This window comes from Schistocerca piceifrons, chromosome 6, assembly GCF_021461385.2.
Source record: "Schistocerca piceifrons isolate TAMUIC-IGC-003096 chromosome 6, iqSchPice1.1, whole genome shotgun sequence".
Classification (NCBI taxonomy): domain Eukaryota; kingdom Metazoa; phylum Arthropoda; class Insecta; order Orthoptera; family Acrididae; genus Schistocerca; species Schistocerca piceifrons.
In genome coordinates, this window is record NC_060143.1 from 97,177,246 (window position 1) to 97,197,167 (window position 19,922).

General features: G+C 42.6%; 1 protein-coding gene across 1 annotated transcript in view; it reads right to left on the reverse strand.

The window, feature by feature from the left end:
• Positions 1 to 14,333, reverse strand: part of LOC124803166 (selenoprotein N-like) — a 153,680-nt gene extending 139,347 nt beyond the window's left edge. The window contains exon 1 of the mRNA XM_047264348.1: positions 14,121 to 14,333. Coding sequence (XP_047120304.1) covers positions 14,121 to 14,333 — 213 coding nt within the window. The remainder of the gene's footprint in view (positions 1 to 14,120) is intronic.
• Between the last annotated feature and the right edge of the window lie 5,589 nt (positions 14,334 to 19,922).

The following is a 19,922-nucleotide window of genomic DNA, read 5'->3' on the forward strand; positions in this document are numbered from 1 at the left end:
TATAAATAAAGGCAGCACTGGTAGTACTGGGCACATTAGTCCCTAACTGCCTCGCCAATGACAGGACATTTAACACCAATTTTTGTTCCTTCTGCTAACCACAAGTTTGTAATTCTTTCTTAATTTACATGCGAATACATAAATCCAGCCCAATTGCCTAAAGGTTCTCCAAAGTGATGGAATCGGAGGTACACAATGTATACATTGGGTGTCCCAAACCTTTAGACAAAATTATACAGATGGTGGAGGACCCTAATCAATGGTCATAAATGAATACTTTGGGCAGTACAAGGTCTGAAGGGGAAACATGTGAATCATATCTATTTACAGGGTGTTTCAAAAATGACCGGTATATTTGAAACGGCAATAAAAACTAAACGAGCAGCGATAGAAATACACTGTTTGTTGCAATATGCTTGGGACAACAGTACATTTTCAGGCGGACAAACTTTCGAAATTACAGTAGTTACAATTTTCAACAACAGATGGCGCTGCAAGTGATGTGAAAGATATAGAAGACAACGCAGTCTGTGGGTGCGCCATTCTGTACGTCGTCTTTCTGCTGTAAGCGTGTGCTGTTCACAACGTGCAAGTGTGCTGTAGACAACATGGTTTATTCCTTAGAACAGAGGATTTTTCTGGTGTTGGAATTCCACCGCCTAGAACACAGTGTTGTTGCAACAAGACGAAGTTTTCAACGGAGGTTTAATGTAACCAAAGGACCGAAAAGCGATACAATAAAGGATCTGTTTGAAAAATTTCAACGGACCGGGAACGTGACGGATGAACGTGCTGGAAAGGTAGGGCGACCGCGTACGGCAACCACAGAGGGCAACGCGCAGCTAGTGCAGCAGGTGATCCAACAGTGGCCTCAGGTTTCCGTTCACCGTGTTGCAGCTGCGGTCCAAATGACGCCAACGTCCACGTATCGTCTCATGCGCCAGAGTTTACACCTCTATCCATACAAAATTCAAACGCTGCAACCCCTCAGCGCCGCTACCATTGCTACACGAGAGACATTCGCTAACGATATAGTGCACAGGATTGATGACAGCGATATGCATGTGGGCAGCATTTGGTTTACTGACGAAGCTTATTTTTACCTGGACGGCTTCGTCAATAAACAGAACTGGCGCATATGGGTAACCGAAAAGCCCCATGTTGCAGTCCCATCGTCCCTGCATCCTCAAAAAGTACTGGTCTGGGCCGCCATTTCTTCCAAAGGAATCATTGGCCCATTTTTCAGATCCGAAACGATTACTGCATCACGCTATCTGGACATTCTTCGTGAATTTGTGGGGGTACAAACTGCCTTAGACGACACTGCGAACACCTCGTGGTTTATGCAAGATGGTGCCCGGCCACATCGCACGGCCGACGTCTTTAATTTCTTGAATGAATATTTCGATGATCGTGTGATTGCTTTGGGCTATCCGAAACATACAGGAGGCGGCGTGGATTGGCCTCCCTATTCGCCAGACATGAACCCCTGTCACTTCTTTCTGTGGGGACACTTGAAAGACCAGGTGTACCGCCAGAATCCAGAAACAATTGAACAGCTGAAGCAGTACATCTCATCTGCATGTGAAGCCATTCCGCCAGACACGTTGTCAAAGGTTTCGGGTAATTTCATTCAGAGACTACGCCATATTATTGCTACGCATGGTGGATATGTGGAAAATATCGTACTATAGAGTTTCCCAGACCGCAGCGCCATCTGTTGTCGAAAATTATAACTACTGTAATTTCGAAAGTTTGTCTGCCTGAAAATGTACTGTTGTCCCAAGCATATTGCAACAAACGGTGTATTTCTATCGCTGCTCGTTTAGTTTTTATTGCCTTTTCAAATATACGAGTCATTTTTGAAACACCCTGTATAAATTGATTTTGAGCTAAGGTGCACTTACAGTGTATCAGGCTCTTTTGTTGTCAGTGGTTGTTGGTAATCATTTCTGTTGGCCGCAACATATTGTAGCCAATGAGTCTCACTGAATCTAATATCTTTTGGCAAGGTATGCAAATTGATTTGTTTCCAGTATGGAAGAGAATCAAAAACCCACTGTTGGATAAGGGCAGGTACGCATGACTTGTCAGCCTGCTGACTTGTCTCAGTACATCAGTTCCTCAGTGCCTAGCAGTGGCATATGACGCAAGTGCAGAGCCACCCTGTCTTTAAACAGATCATCCAAATCCTTGTCGTCATTTTGTGCCATTGCCAGTTTGGTGAAAGAGCAATGCTCTTGGCCACCGTATTACGCAGAACTGTTAGCAGCCTGTGAAGCAGTTACATACTTCAGATTCGTGGTGGAAGGACATGCCTGGACTATATGGCAGTCTGGTTGCAAGTTGGTGGGACCAATGAATGAGAATGGAAGAAACTGGATATGCTGACAGACTGATGTCTAGTGAAGCCCAAATCCTGAATGTCTGCAGACTACTGGCTCATGATTCATTGGGTTCAATTCCCATCATAATCTCAACAGTTACCAACAGCAGCATGCAGTGGAGAAGCCAAAGTACAGCGAAAGAGCAATTTTACCAATATTGTTTCATAACAAACACGTACCTGCTGCATTGGCATTGGAGATACTGCCTTGAATAACAATACAGAATCAAGCCCAATGTGCTCATGTTATCACTGTTTACATTTCACCACTGGTAGGGAAAGATGAAGCTTTCTCAACATAGAAACTTGCAGAGATCAAATACCATAGTGATGAGAAATGCCTAACATGTGAAGTGTATGAGCGTGTCAGTTACTGTATGTTGTAGCATGATGTACCACTTGGATAGCTAAATGTCTGTATGGAAAAAAGTTGCAAAAGTCACCATCCTAACTAGAAGATGATAACAAATAGAAACCTTTGGGTACTTACTAAACAGCACACTTCACTTAAAAATAATGATGATTCACTGGTCAGCACAAGAATATACACAACTTATATCACCTGTACTGTCTTAGACTTGCTTGTTATTTCTATGTAATGCACTTCTGGTAACAGCGTGCGCGCGCCCACACACACACACACACACACCAGTGTCTGTGCCGGGGCAGGTACGGAACAGGTACTGACTACTGGAGAATGTGGTCTTCCCAGCATTCATCACTCACAACGTTGCCAGCATATAGGTGTGGAGCAACCTGCCAGCTGTGGTTACCACAGCACACCCCATACAAGAAAAAAATTTTTGCTGACATGAACTATGAATGTCTGCAGGGTCGAAACAGAACCACACTTCCCTTCTGTAATGCGTTTCTATTGTGGCTGCATGACGGTGGATTGGCTGGTGCTGCATCTGGGTTGATGGTGGCTGGTCAGTTTCCAGGCAGCATGCTGGCTGCAATGTGGCAGAATGTGACACTGGCCACCTGGTGTACTTGTCAATTGCTGTGAGACAGAACCAGCAGTTACGTGGTCCTTCGAAGTCCAGGTGAATGTGTGAGAATAGTGCCTCTGGGATGTCAAAACTCCTGAGTGGAAGTTGTACGTGCCATGTTACTTTGCACTTTTGACAGGCAACACAGGTCTGAGTCCTCTTATAGCAGTCCTGTATACTGGGCCACACAAAATGCTGTTACTGGTGCCCTCATAGTGCACATTCCCGGACAGGTGAGCTGTGCAGAGAATTGAAAACCCACTGTCGTAGAAGGCCACAGTCGGCTCGCTGATTCATCTCAGTACATCAGCTCCTTGGTGTACGGCTGTGGCATAGGATGCAAGTGTGGAGTCATCCTGCCTTTAAACAGGTCCTTCAACTTCTTGTCATTCTGTGCTGCTGCCAGTTTGCTGAAATTCACTGGTGAAGAAATTCCTTCTTCTCTAGACCAGGCATCAAAGGTGTCATTTTGTGAACCCTTAAATGCCCAATGTCTGTCGTAAACTGCAAAATAAAATTTAGGTGGTTGGTTTGCATGGCCAGGGGGAGGTAATTATTTCGTGGCTGCAAAAATGCAAACCCTTCCATGGCCAATGTTCTGATATATAGTCTAGGCATGTTCTTCCACCACGAATCTGAAGTATGTAACTGCTTCACAGGCTGCTAACAGTTCTGTGTAATACGGTGGCCAAGAGCATTGCTCTTTCACCAAACTGGCAATGGCACAAAATGACGACAAGGATTTGGATGATCTGTTTAAAGACAGGGTGGCTCTGCACTTGCGTCATATGCCACTGCAAGGCACTGAGGAGCTGATATACTGAGACGAATCAGCAGGCTGACAAGTCATGCGTACCTGCCCTTATCCAACAGTGGGTTTTTGATTCTCTGCAGTGTTTCAGCCAACTGGCAATTTGTGCTATGAGGGTACCAGTAACACAGCATTTTGTGAGGCCCAACATACAGGACTACCATACGAGGACTCAGAACTGCATTGCATGTCAAAAGTGCAAAGTAACATGGCAAGTACGAGCTCCACTCGTGAGTTTTGACAGCTCAGAGGCACGATTCTCACACAATCACCTGGACTTTTAGGATTGTGTGGCTGCTGGTACTGTCTCATGTCAACTTACAGGTAAACCAGGTGGCCACTGCCACAGTCCGCCACATTGCAGCCGCCATCCAGAGCATTGTGTCCTGCCTGGAAACTGACCAGCCACCATCAATCCAACTGCAGCAGTCACCTCACAACACCAGCCAATCCATCCAACCACAACAGAAACACATTACAGAAGGGAAGTGTGGTTCTGCTTCGACCCAACAGACATTCATAGTTCATGTCAGAAAAAACATTTTTTTTTTTCCTTGTAGGGGGTGTGGTGTGGTGACCACAGCTGGCAGGTCGCTCCACACCTATCTGCTGGTAATGTTGTGAATGACCAATGCTGGGAAGACCACATTCTCCAGTAGTCAGTACCTGTGCCTCCACCTGCCCCAGCACAGACACTGCTGTGTTTGCAGTTACCAGAAGTGGATTACATAGCAATAACAAGCAAGATTACAATAGATGTGATATAAGTTGTGTATCTTGTTGTGCTGACCAATAAAAGATCATTATCTTAAAGTGAAGTGTGCCATTTAGTAAATATCTACAAGTTTCTGTTCGTTGTTATAAGCATCTTCCAAATAGGATTGTGACTGTTGCAACTTATTTCTATACAGCTTTCCAAGTGGTACATCCTGCTACAACATACAGTAACTGAATCTCTGCTAGTGTCTATATTGAGAATGCTCCATCTTTAACACACCAATGGTGAAATGTTAACGGTGATAATCTTCACCATGAACACATCAGATACGATTGTGTACTGTTATTCAAGGCAGTGTTTCCAATGCCAACGCAGCAGGTATTTGTTTGTTATGTATTGGTAAAAGTGGACTTCCAGTGTACTTTTGCTTCTGCATTGAATGCTGCTGTTGGTAACTGTTGAGATTATGAATGACGGGAACTTGCGGGTTTTCAAAAATAAAAATGGTGTGTGGCCCTCAAGTACATACCCTCAGACTCAGAGTTGAAAAGTTTTGGCTGGTTTCATTGTCTAGGGGCTGGGATACGTAGATGCCGCATTACAAGCCAGATACTGCTGAGTGTACAGTATACAGTACGAATATACACATGAATCGAATGGTCGAAGGTTCCTATCACTCAGCAATTATGACTTTTGAATGTAATGAAGAAATTTATAAATGAAAGAGTGCAATTAAATAAAATCTGCAGGTAATATTTTTAATGATTTTAAATGATGAGTACGATACCTTTAAGAATGCCGTTTATTACTGCAAACACTTATTAGTGTCAATGGTCCATGAATTAAATAAAATATATGTTGAATAACAGGGAAACAATAGATTCCTACTTCACATAATTAGTTATGAACAACAACAACATAGCTCACAAGATATTCACTTCTAATCGCATACTACACTTTCACTGCAGAAGCCACAGAAGTCTCACAAGTGCACAAGTCGGCACTACGAAATATTTCTATTTCCCACGACCACGCGCAAACTACTCCACTGTCCCAGTCTTTCCTGCGACTGACCGTCCTGCTCCCCATCCAGCACCCCTTGTCCTGTCCAGCACTCCCTCCCACTTCCATCCAGTCTCCCCATTAACAAGCACTGTGATTGGCTAGAGCGCTCCCGCCATTTCTTCAAGCTAACCCACACTCCCAAACATACTGAGACACACACGAAATACTGGATTTACATTTAAATAACTTGAAATTAAATAAATATTCCTACAGCTGGACCATAACCATGCTCTAACACACATTATTAAATCCATAAACAAATGAAATAAACATATATCAAAGGAATAGAAATAAGAGCAGGCCAGAAGCCTAATGTCTCTGTGCTTCCTAAAACACACTAAATATTCGACCAATTTCATCATGAATAGCATATATTGGATGTAAACAAAGGAATAGATGAATAAATATATTTATAAGCCTGCTGCTACCATTTTTTCGTGTAGCTGTGGAGTACTTGTGGCCTGACGTGATCAGTAGTAATCGGCCACTTTGACCTCCAATAACTCATGTACTGTTCAAGGTATATACATGTAATTCATACTAATTTAGGTTTACACTAATAGCTTTCTAAAGACATGTCAATCAACACAATTGGCTGAACCATTTAGATTTTAGAAATTCATTGCTGGGTGTTACTTGTATAATTTACAGTTGGATACTAAACTTTAAGCTAACAAAGATATTGAAAATCTATTTACACCATCAGAATCATCGTGCAAATAATGGTAGTTCACATGTTTCTTTTTGAGGTATCATGATTCCTCTGGCTATTATTAATTTCTACATGAACTGTGAAATGTCTGCCATTATGTTTTCACAAAGTCCCCCATGTTTGGCACTCCCGGCATACAAATCTCCTTCATCGACACACAGCGCCTTTCACAACACAGCGTTAACATGCAATTCCCAGCCACGTGGTTGGCCTGGACCATGCGCTGGGGCTACACCTCTTGCTCCGGCTAATGTACGGCACCGTGTGGTCGCTGACAAACCCCGGCTTGCCGAGTGGCCCATGCGGCCACACCAACTCTGAACTTAGAATATTTTCAGGGGGCCACAACTCACCTATTACCCCACAAACTGAACCAAATGAATCACGAGCCAGTTGTCGATAGTCATTCAGAATGCTCGTTTGTAATTTCCTATGGTTTGTAAATAAAATATCTGGTATTTTCTTGCATATAAGTGGTTCACAAAATGACACTGCTGATGTCCTGTCTAGAGTGGAAAGCATCTCTTCACCTGTGAATTCTGTCAAACTGGTAGCAGCACAAAATGTCGAGGAGTTGGATAAAGTCTGATATGTAGAGTCTGATATACAGTGAGGGCATGTTCTTGCACCTTGCATCTAAAGTATCTAACTACTTCATAGGCTGCTAACAGTTCAATATAAAATGGTGGCCAAGAGCACTGCTTCTCTGTGATCTTCTTGGAGAAGAAACCCAAAGGCTGCCAGTGCTCAGTTATGCTCTGTTGTAGCATACCACTGACAGCATGGGATGAGTCATCTGCGAAGATTGCTAGTGGGGCCTCAGGAATTGGGTGCGCAAGGGAAGGAGCTCACCCTAGGCTCATCTGGCGGGTTTCAAATGATGCCTGCAGTTCTGCAGTCCAAGCAGCAGGCATGAAACCATGTACTCTGGTGCCGGTGAGGATGGAAGTGGAAGGAAGCTGGCCGTGCCCTTTCAAAGGAACCATCCCAGCATTAACCTGAAGCAATTTAGGGAAATTGCAGAAAACCTAAATCAGAATGGCCAGATGTGGTTTGAACCATCATCCTCTTGAATGCGAGTCCAGTGTGTTGACCACTGCATAACCTCGCTCGGTGCTTTCCACTAGTTTCCAGCTAATAAACTCGCTTATAATCCCAATAAAACCCAACGACTCCTAATGGAAATGTCAAAGGAAGTAGAAAATAAGTCAGTAAAACTTCTAGATATTTACATTGACTCCAAGCTCCATTAGGAGCAACATACCAGTTGAGTATACAAAAAATAAATAAATAAAACTCTGGTGTCATAACCTACTTTGAAACTCTGGGATATAGTGAACTTTGTTTATTTTGGGGTAACCTACTTTGGAATATCCCAGTTGCATGTGTCATATGGTGTGATTGTATGGGGACTCTCCCCTCACATCAAGAATATTTTAAAAATACAAATAAGGGTCTTATACACAATATGTGAAACAATTTGTGTGGAATGCTGTCCTCCTTTATTCCAGGCTCAGAATATTCACAATTATAAATTTATGCATCTATGTATCTGTGTTCTCTATTAAAAATATTTCAGAATTTGCTGCAAGGAGATAAATTCATGAACACAACACCAGAGTTAAGGCTAATTTAGATATAGAATGGCACATGTTAGCAAGAACCAGAAATTCTCAAAGTGCACCCACTCAAAATTATCAACAAATTACGAATCTACGTCAGTCTATGGATCTAAATTTTTTTAAAAAATTAAGTGGTTTGGCTGGCTATCAGATTACCCATTTCATGACATTAAAGTTCTCTGAGATGCGTGAGGAGCGTCTTAGCATTTGACAAATTTTCCTGTAGTTCATTGTATCATGAAGTGCTGTGATTATGTCTTTTGTAGTTAAGTCCTGTGTAATTATGAACTGTTTAGTCTTTACAGTCCTGCAAATGATCCAGTCCATACTGTATTGTATAGCTTATTGACAATAGCCCTTACAAATTTTCTTGGAATGTGTTTTATTATTACTGTGCTATGTATAGGATAACTTACTGATAATAGTTTATATTTCCTTATTATGTATGTAGTACTACATCTTATAGTATACTTCAATGGCAAAGCCTATTTCCATTGTAAAAGGATCGATGGTGAATAAAACTTCTTGATTCTCAATCTCTGCCTCCGCCCCCTCTATGTCCAATGTCCACCACATTCAGCCTCCCCCCCCCCCCCCCCCCCGTCCCATTCTGTCTATTTCCTCTTCACCCCCCCTCGTTGATCTTGAGCCAATTTTGTTACAGCCAATGAAACCTTGATTGGGTACTGTAGTAGTTTTAAATAAATAGTTAAATCAGGTGGGATCATTGGTATTCAGGGAATGAGAGACCTCTCCTACTACTGGATCCGTGAGTACCATGGCTTCAATGACAGTATTTTGCACAGTTTTAAACTGGAAATGGGTTAGATTACAAAGTTTCAGACAATTCAGATTCAGTAACCGTAAGCCCATAAACTATAAATAAAGCTTTCCTTTTTGGCTCTAAGCACTACGGGACTTACCATCTGAGGTCATCAGTTTTGTTTCAAATTGTGTAGAAGGAGAAAGAATATATAATGGGATAAAACTGGCTCAATGGTTTAAATGTCTATTAAAACTACTTGCAAGAAAGAAAACTAGGGGAACCATACCTACGAGTGCCTAGTTAAGGAATAACCTGGATTATTATCAACAAGAAAACAAAATCATTTAAGGTTTATGTTTATTAACACAAAACGTACATGTTCAGACAACTACAGCAGCAGAGAGGTGATACTTTCATTGAACTTTCCAAAAATACAGGAAACAGAAAATGCGCAGTCTTTCGTTCACCTGCGTTTAAGTAACAAAACATGACAAACAGTACGCATTTAGCAAATGCCACAAATGAACGCAATATTACCCTTCAAATGAAGAGCACTGTTGGTGCCACCATCTCCCAAACTTAATGCACTGCAGCCAGTTTTCTGGCAACACCAAAATCTATGCTCTCTACTCACAGCTTTCAGCCTTTTCCTTATAGCAGACTCCAAAATGTTCAAATGTGTGTGAAATATTATGGGACTTAACTGCTAAGATCATCAGTCCCTAAGCTTACACACTACTTAACCTAAATTATCCTAAGGACAAACACGCACACCCATGCCAGAGGGAGGACTCGAACCTCCACCGGGACCAGCCACACAGTCCATGACTGCAGCGCCTTAGACCGCTCAGCTAATCCCATGTGGCTTATAGCAGACTCCTTCATACTAATAGCAGCAGCAACCTTTGTTTGCTTTCTCCATTTGTCTGGCCTCATTGGAGAGCTCTTCAGTTTATATGAGCTTCCTGGCCAATTTTTGTATTTAATGTATAAATTTCCAGTTGTGCCCTAAAGTGAACACACACGCACTTTTGGGACATTATATACGCGCTCCTTCCTACAGAAACAACAATGTCAACTGATGGCAGTACACGTCACATTGGCAAAACATGTGGCTGCATTATGGTAGACTGCAAGCCAGCCTTTCAAAACGCAATCAAGAATTAAAGGCTATTGCTCGTGTATTCTGTGTATAACGTATGCAAGAGAGTACCAGAAAAGAAAGCTAGAAAGCGATTCTTACCCTTTCACTTTGGAAAAAACAGGATTTCTTCACTCAGCTTGTACGAGGTGTTTCTGATATAACTCTGAATACAACTGTGTCAGTGGCCAGCTGATATGTTTTGTCAACTGTCAGGAACACAAGCTGCACTCTCTTTGTGACTATGCACTCTTTGGTACATTTACCCTAAATCACACATTTTCACAGCACACCATTAATTTGTTAACTGTCGTGCACTATCAGACGACACAGATGATGAGATAAAGAACAACTTATATGCTGATTTGGAGGACATTATTCACAGACTACCATGACTTTCGATCTGTTTAGTCCTGGGTGATCTCAATGCACAAATTGGAAAAGAAAACGAATATCGTCCCATAATTGGGCTGAAAAGCTGATCTTAGAAGAATGATAATTAGTAGCACCTACTTCCCACAGAAAGAGATACATAAAGCCACATGGATATCGCCAAATGGTAAGATGAAAAGCCAGATTGATCATGCATTGGTGGATGGAAAGCATTGTGGTTGCATCGAGCAAGTACAAATGTACTGTGGTGCTGATATGAATTCAGACCACTTTTTAGCTGTTTTGAAGATTTGTCTAAAACTCTCTACAAAACGACACAGGAAAAGAGAAGGAATAGTTCATCGTGATAAAGACAAACTTTCAAATTAATGGGTAAGACAGTGGTACCAAGATAGAGTCACTGCCTCGCTTTTGTCAAAAGAGGCCCCGGATAATGTAGAAGGAATATTGACACAATTGAAGGAAGAGGTTAATCCAGAGTGCATAGGAAGAACTGGGACAACAACCTAAACCGAAAAACAAATTCTGGTTTGATGAATGTCAATCAGCTGTTAAAGATAGAATGGAGAAGAGATCATAGTGGTTAAATCACCCATCAGAAGATATACAAACAACATACTCAGAAGTGAGATGACTGACAGGCTCATTAGCAGGAAGAAAAAGAGAATAAGGGAAGAAACTATTAATGGCAGTTGAGGAATCTAAGAACACACCACACTACTTTTTCAAGTCAGCAGGTTTAACTCGAGGCAATTATAAACAACAAACTTTAATCCTAAAAGATGACGGAGGGAATGTGGTACCTCCTATGGAGCAAGCAGATCAGTTTGTAAAGCATTTTAGAAAATTGCTAAATGCAGAAATTCCAGAAGGAAGTATAGAACAAGAATGGGAATTAAATACAGAGGAAGAGATAAGAACAACTGTACTGTCACTCAAAAACAATAAAGTGCCAGGCGGTAGTCGTATTAGTGCAGAACTAGTTATAAATGGAGGGGATTTTATTGGAGACTGTAAGACAGCGTACTGTCAAAATCTGGTCATCAGAGGAGATCCCGGTTGAATGGAAGAGAGCAATTGTATGCCCAATTTTTAAAAAAGGAGGTGCCACAAAAGTGGACAATTATCGAGGAATCTCGCTACTTGAGATAGGCTATGAAGTCTTAATCTCCTTGTTACTTACTCGCCTGAAACCTGCTCTACAAGAGTTCATAGGACCATAACAATGTGGATTCGGACGCTCAACCATAGATCACATCTTTATGCTACACAGCTAATGGGAAAGGACTATGAATTTGATAGAGAACTACACCTCATATTTATAGGTTTCTGACAGGCCTGTGACAGCATTAATCGGACAGTATTATGGAGGATTATGCAGGAGTTGGGCATCACAAGAAAATACATCAAAGTGAATGAAGCATGTTATACAGATACAAGCTGTCAAGTATGGTTTGGAAAGAAAATGTCAGAGCCTTTCACTGTTCAACACAGTTTGAGACCAGGAGTTCCTTTGCTACTCAACATTGCATTGGAAAAGGTATGACATGAAATTGATAATGACAGGGAGATGGATATGTTTGGAACTGACACAATCTTGGCCTTTGCCGATGATGTGGTGATTATGGTAGACTCAATCAGATAGTGCCTGAAACCACTAGGTTCATGAAAGAGGCAAGCAAAGTGGGATTAGTTGTCAAAGACGAGAAAACCAAATATACGATCATTTCACGTCGACAGGATTTCCCATCACTATCAATACAGATGGACACAATTTTGAACGAGTAAAGAAATTTAAGTACCTGGGATCGATTATATCTAACAAAAGCGAGGTTGAGAAAGAGATTCAACAGAGAATAATTAATGCTAATCGTGCCTTCTTTAGTCTCAATAACTCATTCAAGTCACGCTTGGTTTCACAAAACAGCAAGATCAAACTTTACATGGCACTGGTAAAACCAGTTCTCTTATATGGCTGCGAGACATGAGCGATTTCACAAATTCTTGAAGAGTGCATTTGCGCATTTGACAGGAAAGTGCTCAGAAAGATCTATGGACCTACATTCAACAGAGAAAATGGAAGATGGGAAAGGAAGCAAAAAGAGGTCTTATACCAACATTTTGGGAAAGCTGACGTTGGTACGACCATCAGAGGACGACGACTCCAGTGGTTGGGACATGTCTTAAGAGCTGAAGAATCTATCCCCAACCGAGTGTTCAATTCCCAGCTGCCTGGAAGACGTCCAAGAGGTCGTCCAAGGACTAGGTGGAATGGTAGGGTGATGAGGTCGTTGCAGAAGGTAGAACCAACAGCATCCCTGGAAGATGCAATGGACAGGAGAAAGTAGAGCAACATCTACCGGAAATACCTGCAACTGTGATCACGACAATACTACTTCCTGTGTCACTGATTGTGTTATTGATCTTTGAATAGTGTATTCTTCTGGTTTGTAATATTTCTTTTGCTTTCTGTCATGGGTCTTTATGGCCTGTTATGTACAATAAATGACGATGATGACCATTAATTTCGCGTAGTTGGTTTTAACGAACCCCTATATGTAGTTGAGAGTATCGTGTAAAAATGGTTCAAATGGCTCTGAGCTCTATGGGGCTTAACATCTGAGGTCATCAGTCCGCTAGACCTTAGAACCAATTAAACCTAACTAACCCGAGGACATCACACACATCCATGCCCGAGGCAGGATTCGAACAAGCGACCGTAGCGGTCGCGCGGTTCCAGACTGAAGCGCCTAGAACCGCTCGGCCACACAGGCCGGCTATCGTGTAAAAACATTAAGTAAATCGGTCAAGAGATTTTTCGTAAGAACGTTAAACAGAGTTTTGTCCTTACATACTTGTACAGCTTAAAAATTTAGCTACTGGTCCAGCTGCTGCTTATGTATTGGCACAACTAATGGGAACTGTGCCTTGTGCAACTTTTTTATATGCGGCACTTTCAACGGAAAGGTTCCAAACATTTCGAAGTTTCATCTAGAATTAAGAATGTGTTTCAGATTTAGCACTTCTATCATCTTAGCGGCTATCTTCCTTCACTTACCAGGAATGAGTATTGTAAGTCAACAATAAAGACGACTGAACAAACATGGAAACAGCTTGCTGAGATAGAGCCGAAAACTGAATCGGACTTCGACGTATAACCTCGGTGAGCTCAACATGTCGCCGATTAGAATTTGCGTGAATTTTTCCTATCTTGTGTCTAAATTTTGCAATATTATAAGCAGTGAAAAATTCCTAATGCTTATGTACTGCAGTATATAAGGGTTAAATGCGAATACAACCCGCCTGCTTATTTTTCTCGAAAGGAACAGTGTACCCAACGTCACAGCTGTTACAAGCAGTAATTCCTTCCACATTTCAAAATATTCCATTTCACGTGTGTAAATCACCAATAAACGTCAGTACGCGCACGCTCCCCCTCCCTATTTGACAGCCGCTGTCTAGACCTACGCAGTACGGCGTGTTAGTGGTGGGGTATAAACAAGTGAAGTCTTACTTCGGCGATGGCGTCTGGAAAATTCCCGAACTCGAGCCTGTCGAGCAGTCCATTGCGGTCGGCGTCTAGCTTACGGAACAGCCGGTCGGCGTCCCAGGAAGGCGGCTCGTGCCTGGGCGAGGGCGGACCTACGAACCCACACCACCACAGGGCCACCACGGAAGCCAACGCGGCCGCGGCCAGAGCGCCAGCTGCCGATGCCCGCAGCTCCATCGCGACTGAGTCCGAGGTGCGAGCAGCGCTGTGCGTCAGCCGGGGCATGCAAGGACACGCGGCCGGCGGGGAGGGGAGGGGACAACGGACTCGCCTTTCAGCTTCCTCGAAACTTCCGCCTACCGCCACGTAACCAGGCGCCCGCTCGCGCCTCCGTCTGCAGCACCTCTAGCCATCCGGCTGGGTCACAGCAACACCGACTCAAAGGAAGGTCTCGGCGCTTGTTCGTGACGTCACGTCAGGTAGGCACGCCGAACGCCTGGTCTGTTGCAGGCATACTCATAATGGTGATGTCTCCCTCTCTGACACAGGAAAATGTGAAACTATTGGCGGTAGTTGACCAACTCACATTGTTCTGAGAGATTTCTGCAGTCAATTAATTGTGCAATTCATTACACTTATTAGCAAACAGTGTAATCCTGAACTTAAATTTCCACCTGTTTTAAGGATTGACATACAAAAACAACTTCATGGTCCAGCAGCAACAGAATTCGTGCTTCTTTACCTTATTTGTAAATCTGAGGAAGTTACGTTGCTTTTACAAGAAATTGTGAACATATTGGTGCCCTTCAAATGGTTCAAATGGCTTTGAGCACTATGCGACTTAACTGCTGAGGTCATCAGTCGCCTAGAACTTAGAACTAATTAAACCTAACTAACCTAAGGACATCACACACATCCATGCCCGAGGCAGGATTCGAACCTGCGACCGTAGTGATCGCTCGGTTCCAGACTGCAGCGGCCAGAACCGCACGGCCACTCCGGCCGGCTGGTGCTCTTCTTTAGGTATCTTGGTTGACTATGGGGTGAGGAGCACTGATTGTTAATGAAATATCTTGCGATTTTACACGTTGGGGGAGGGGGGTGGGGGACAGAAGAAGGGGCAAAAGAGAGATACCTGTTTAACCAAATAAAATTTTTTTATCTTATAAAGTTTCTCTTTTCAGTTGCAAGAGGGGAATATTTATCTTTTCTAATGTGCATGTTTAAAAAAGTTTAAGCTCAGCAGTATTTTCGATGTATGAAGCTATTTTGTTTCCTGTTTAGAATTCCATTCGTTGAAAACGACTGTAATCTAATGACCAGCAACAGTTGGACATGTACACATGTAAATTAGTTCACATTTACAGTGACGATGTCAAACGAAAATCATAAATAAAAGAAACAAGTTAATTGTAAGGGGGTTGGGGTAAGTTTCGATAGCAAAATGGATCAAGTAAATATAGTTACTTGAATGTAAAATTTCCGAAGCTTGCAATGGGGCAAAGCATCTTCTCATATTGATCTACGTTTGTTTCGACAGGATTCATTAATACAGAACTATGATCTTCATTTGTAGCTTTACGATAGTAAGAAAATCTTTCATCTAAATAAAACTGCAGAATCCAAAGCAATACCAAACATTTTGTCCAAAAATAAGAGATTTATAGTGATAAGCACGCCCAGGCGGTTCTGCCTGCAACAGACCTGGCGTTCGCCGTGCCTAGCTGACGTGACGTCACCAACAAGTGCCGAGGCCTTCCTTTGAGTCGGGGTTGGTCACAGTGGCTTCGATATCGGTGGATCCCGCCGACGACCGACGTCGGCCGGAGACCGCCGATCGTTTCAAATCAGTACGCCACTACGTGCGCGGTCACACTACAGCCGATCTTATCTCTCGAACGTACACACATCGGACGACAATCGGTGAAATTCAAATCGGTTTGTTTTCCTCGGTCAAAGCGATCGATGTTCTCGCTCACGAAATATGGAGCGTGATAAACTGATAAGTTTAGGCAAACAGAGAATGAGTTTGTGGCATCCTGACGATGAAAATACACTACTGGCCGTTAAAATGCTACACCACGAAGATGACGTACTACAGACGCGAAATTTAACCGACAGGAAGAAGATGCTGTGATATGCAAATGATTAGCTTTTCAGAGCATTTACACAAGGTTGGCGCCGGTGGCGACACCTACAACGTGCTGACATGAGGAAAGTTTCCAACCGATTTCTCATACACAAACAGCAGTTGACCGGCGTTGCCTGGTGAAACGTTGTTGTGATGCCTCGTATAAGGAGGAGAAATGCGTACCATCACGTTTCCGACTTTGATAAAGGTCGGATTGTAGCCTATCGCGACATTGCTGCTCGCGTTGGTCGAGATCCAATGACTGTTAGCAGAATATGGAATCGGTGGGTTCAGGAGGGTAACACAGAACGCCGTGCTGGATCCCAACGGCCTCGTATCACTAGCAGTCGAGATGACAGGCATCTTAACCGAATGGTTGTAACGGATCGTGCAGCCACGTCTCGATCCGTGAGTCAACAGATGGGGACGTTTGCAAGACAACAAACATCTGCACGAACAGTTCGACGACGTTTGCAGCAGCATGGACTATCAGCTCGGAGACCATGGGTGCGGTTACCCTTGATGCTGCATCACAGACAGGAGCGCCTGTGATGGTGTACTCGACGACGAACCTGGGTGCACGAATGGCAAAACGTTATTTTTTCGGATGAGTCCAGGTTCTGTTTACAGCATCATGATGGTCGCATCCGTGTGTGGCGACATCACGGTGAACGCACATTGGAAGCGTGTATTCGTCATCGCCATACTGGCGTATCACCCGGCTTGATGGTATGGGGTGCCATTGGTTACACGTCTCGGTCACCTCTTGTTCGCATTGACGGCACGTTACATTTCAGATGTGTTACGACCCGTGGCTTTACCCTTCATTCGATCCCTGCAAAACCCTACATTTTAGTAGGATAATGCACGTCCGCATGTTGCAGGTCCTGTACGGGCCTTTCTGGATACAGAAAATGTTCGGCTGCTGCCCTGGCCAGGACATTCTCCAGATCTCTCACCAACAGAAAACGTCTGGTCAATGGTGGCCGAGCAACTGGCTCGTCACAATACGCCAGTCACTACTCTTGATGAACTGTGGTATCGTGTAGAAGCTGTATGGGCAGCTGTACCTGTACACGCAATCCAAGCTCTGTTTGACTCAATACCCACTCGTATCAAGGCCGTTATTACGGCCAGAGGTGGTTGTTCTGGGTACTGTTTTCTCAGGATCTATGCACCCAAATTGCGTGAAAATGTAATCACATGTCAGTTCTAGTATAATATATTTGTTCAATGAATACTCGTTTATCATCTGCATTTCTTCTTGGTGTAGCAATTTTAATGGCCAGTAGCGTATCATAATCGAGACATAATTCGGAATCTATGGACTGAAATCGCAGGTTTATTCGAAACCTTTAATAGGCAAAATCTTTATTGGAAATTTTAGGCATAGGTTATACCCTTAAGAAAAATTATTTGTTCAAGTGAAACGGGGGGCATATCTTGTATGCTTGTAGCTGCTGTACTGGAGCTTTTTTTGTGGTACATTGTTATTAATTGTCTACAAATTACTATTGTTGCTTACTGGCGTTTTATGCCAGTAGGACAGTGATTCTATTAACATGAAGTGGTTTGCAAATGTGATGGACGGTATGTATTTCCAATTTAAGTGCTTTAGGTTTTCAGAGTATCTTATACTACACTTACGCTTGTCTTTCACCCGAGTGCTAAATGACAGTCACAGAAGGTTAACTGACTTACGTATGCACAACTTTAAATAAATACGGCGAAACAGAGTGTTTATAACTTTTAGATTAGATTAGTACTTGTTCCATAGACCATGAATACGACACTTCGTAATGATGTGGAACGTGTCAGGTTAATAATAGGTGTCTATATAAGATATTACATTACACAAAATATTACGTGACACTTAATATTTTTAATTTTTGCTGTGGAGGTTGGAGAAATTACCCACTTACTATATCCAAAAATTCATCTAATGATTAGAAGGAGTTGGCATTAAGAAATTCTTTTAATTTCCTTTTAAATACTGTATGACTATCTGTCAGACTTTTGATACTATTAGGTACGTGACGAAAGACCTTTGTGGCAGCATAATTTACCCCCTTCTGAGCCAAAGTTAGATTTAACCTTGAGTAGTGAAGATCATCCTTTCTCTTAGTGTTGTAGCCATGTACACTGCTATTACTTCTGAATTCATTCGGATTGTTAATAGCAAATTTCATAAGTGAATATATATATATTCACTTATGAAATTTATATGTATATATTTTATGAGGCTGCAGTGAAGATCTCTAGCTCTTTAAATAAGTGTCTGCAGGATGATCTTGGATGAGCTCCAGCAATTATTCTGATTACACGCTTTTGTGCAATGAAAAATTTTTTACTCAATGATAAGTTACCCCAGAATATGATGCCATACGAAAGCAGAGAATGAAAATAGGCGTGGTAAGCTAATTTACTGAGTTGTATATCACCAAAATTTACAATGACCCTAACAGCATAAGTAGCTGAACTCAAACGTTTCAGCAGATCTTCAGTGTGTTTTTTTCCAGTTCAACCCCTCATCAATGCAAACACCTAGAAATTTTGAATAATTCTACATTAGCTACCGATTTCTGATCGAAGTCTATATTTATTAATGGTGTCATTCCATTTACTGTGTGGAACTGCATATATACTGTGCTTTGTCAAAGTTTAATGAGAGCCCATTTGCAGAGAACCACTTAATGAACATCGTTTACAATTTCACCAGTTAATTCTTGTCTGTTGGGTGTGATAGCTATACTTGTATCATCATTAACATATATTAAGAACAGCAGAGGACCCAAGACCGAACCTTGCGGCACCCCATTCTTGCTTTTCAAGATGAAATGTAAAGTTTCACGGCCGGAATTGTCACAGTTAATAAAATACTCCCGGCTGTTATGCCGTGGTCGAAGGGGTTTCACTTTAAAACCCGAGGTTTCGTCCCCATCTGCGGAGAACATTTTCAAAGGGGATCGTAGCTTTGTCGAATGTCGGACACACACACTGGCTCGCTACTGTCTACAGCAAAATTTCACTTCCGGGAGCTTCCGCATAGTGGCGCGACGTCACATGTTTTGAATACGAGAGCGCAATTGGACGTTGTCGACTGCCGCCGTCCGCTGTTACTATCATCCCATGGTGGAAGATTGGTACACATCTTCTTCAGCACCGCGATCCAAATCTCATTCTATTTTACGCTCTCCCTTCCTATTAAAATTCCTGGGGTGTTTCAGAATCTCTATGGCCTCTCTGTATAGCCTTTCGTGGTATCCGTATGTGGCTTTCAGCACTTGAGTCCTATCAAAATGAATGTGGTGGTCTCCTGGATGTAAAGCATGTTCCGCAACGGCTGATGTGTCAATTTCCCCTCTTCTGCACTTGTTCTCGTGCTCTTCGAGTCGTTTTTTGACTGTCCTTTTCGTAGTACCCACGTACACATCCCCACAACTACACGGAATCCTATAAATTCAAGCTTTTTCCAGCATCCTTGGCCGATGTTAGGTGATCTTGTATCTTCCGTGCGGGATTGTAAAATTCGGCGATGTCCCGCTTTTTAAAGATATTTCCAATGCGGTCAGTCACGTCCTTAATGAATGGCAGGAAAACTTTTGATTTCACCGGCGCTTGAGAATCACTATGATTTCTACGCGGTGGTCTTAATGCTCTTTTCACCTCAGCGAACGAATAACCATTGTTCTGCA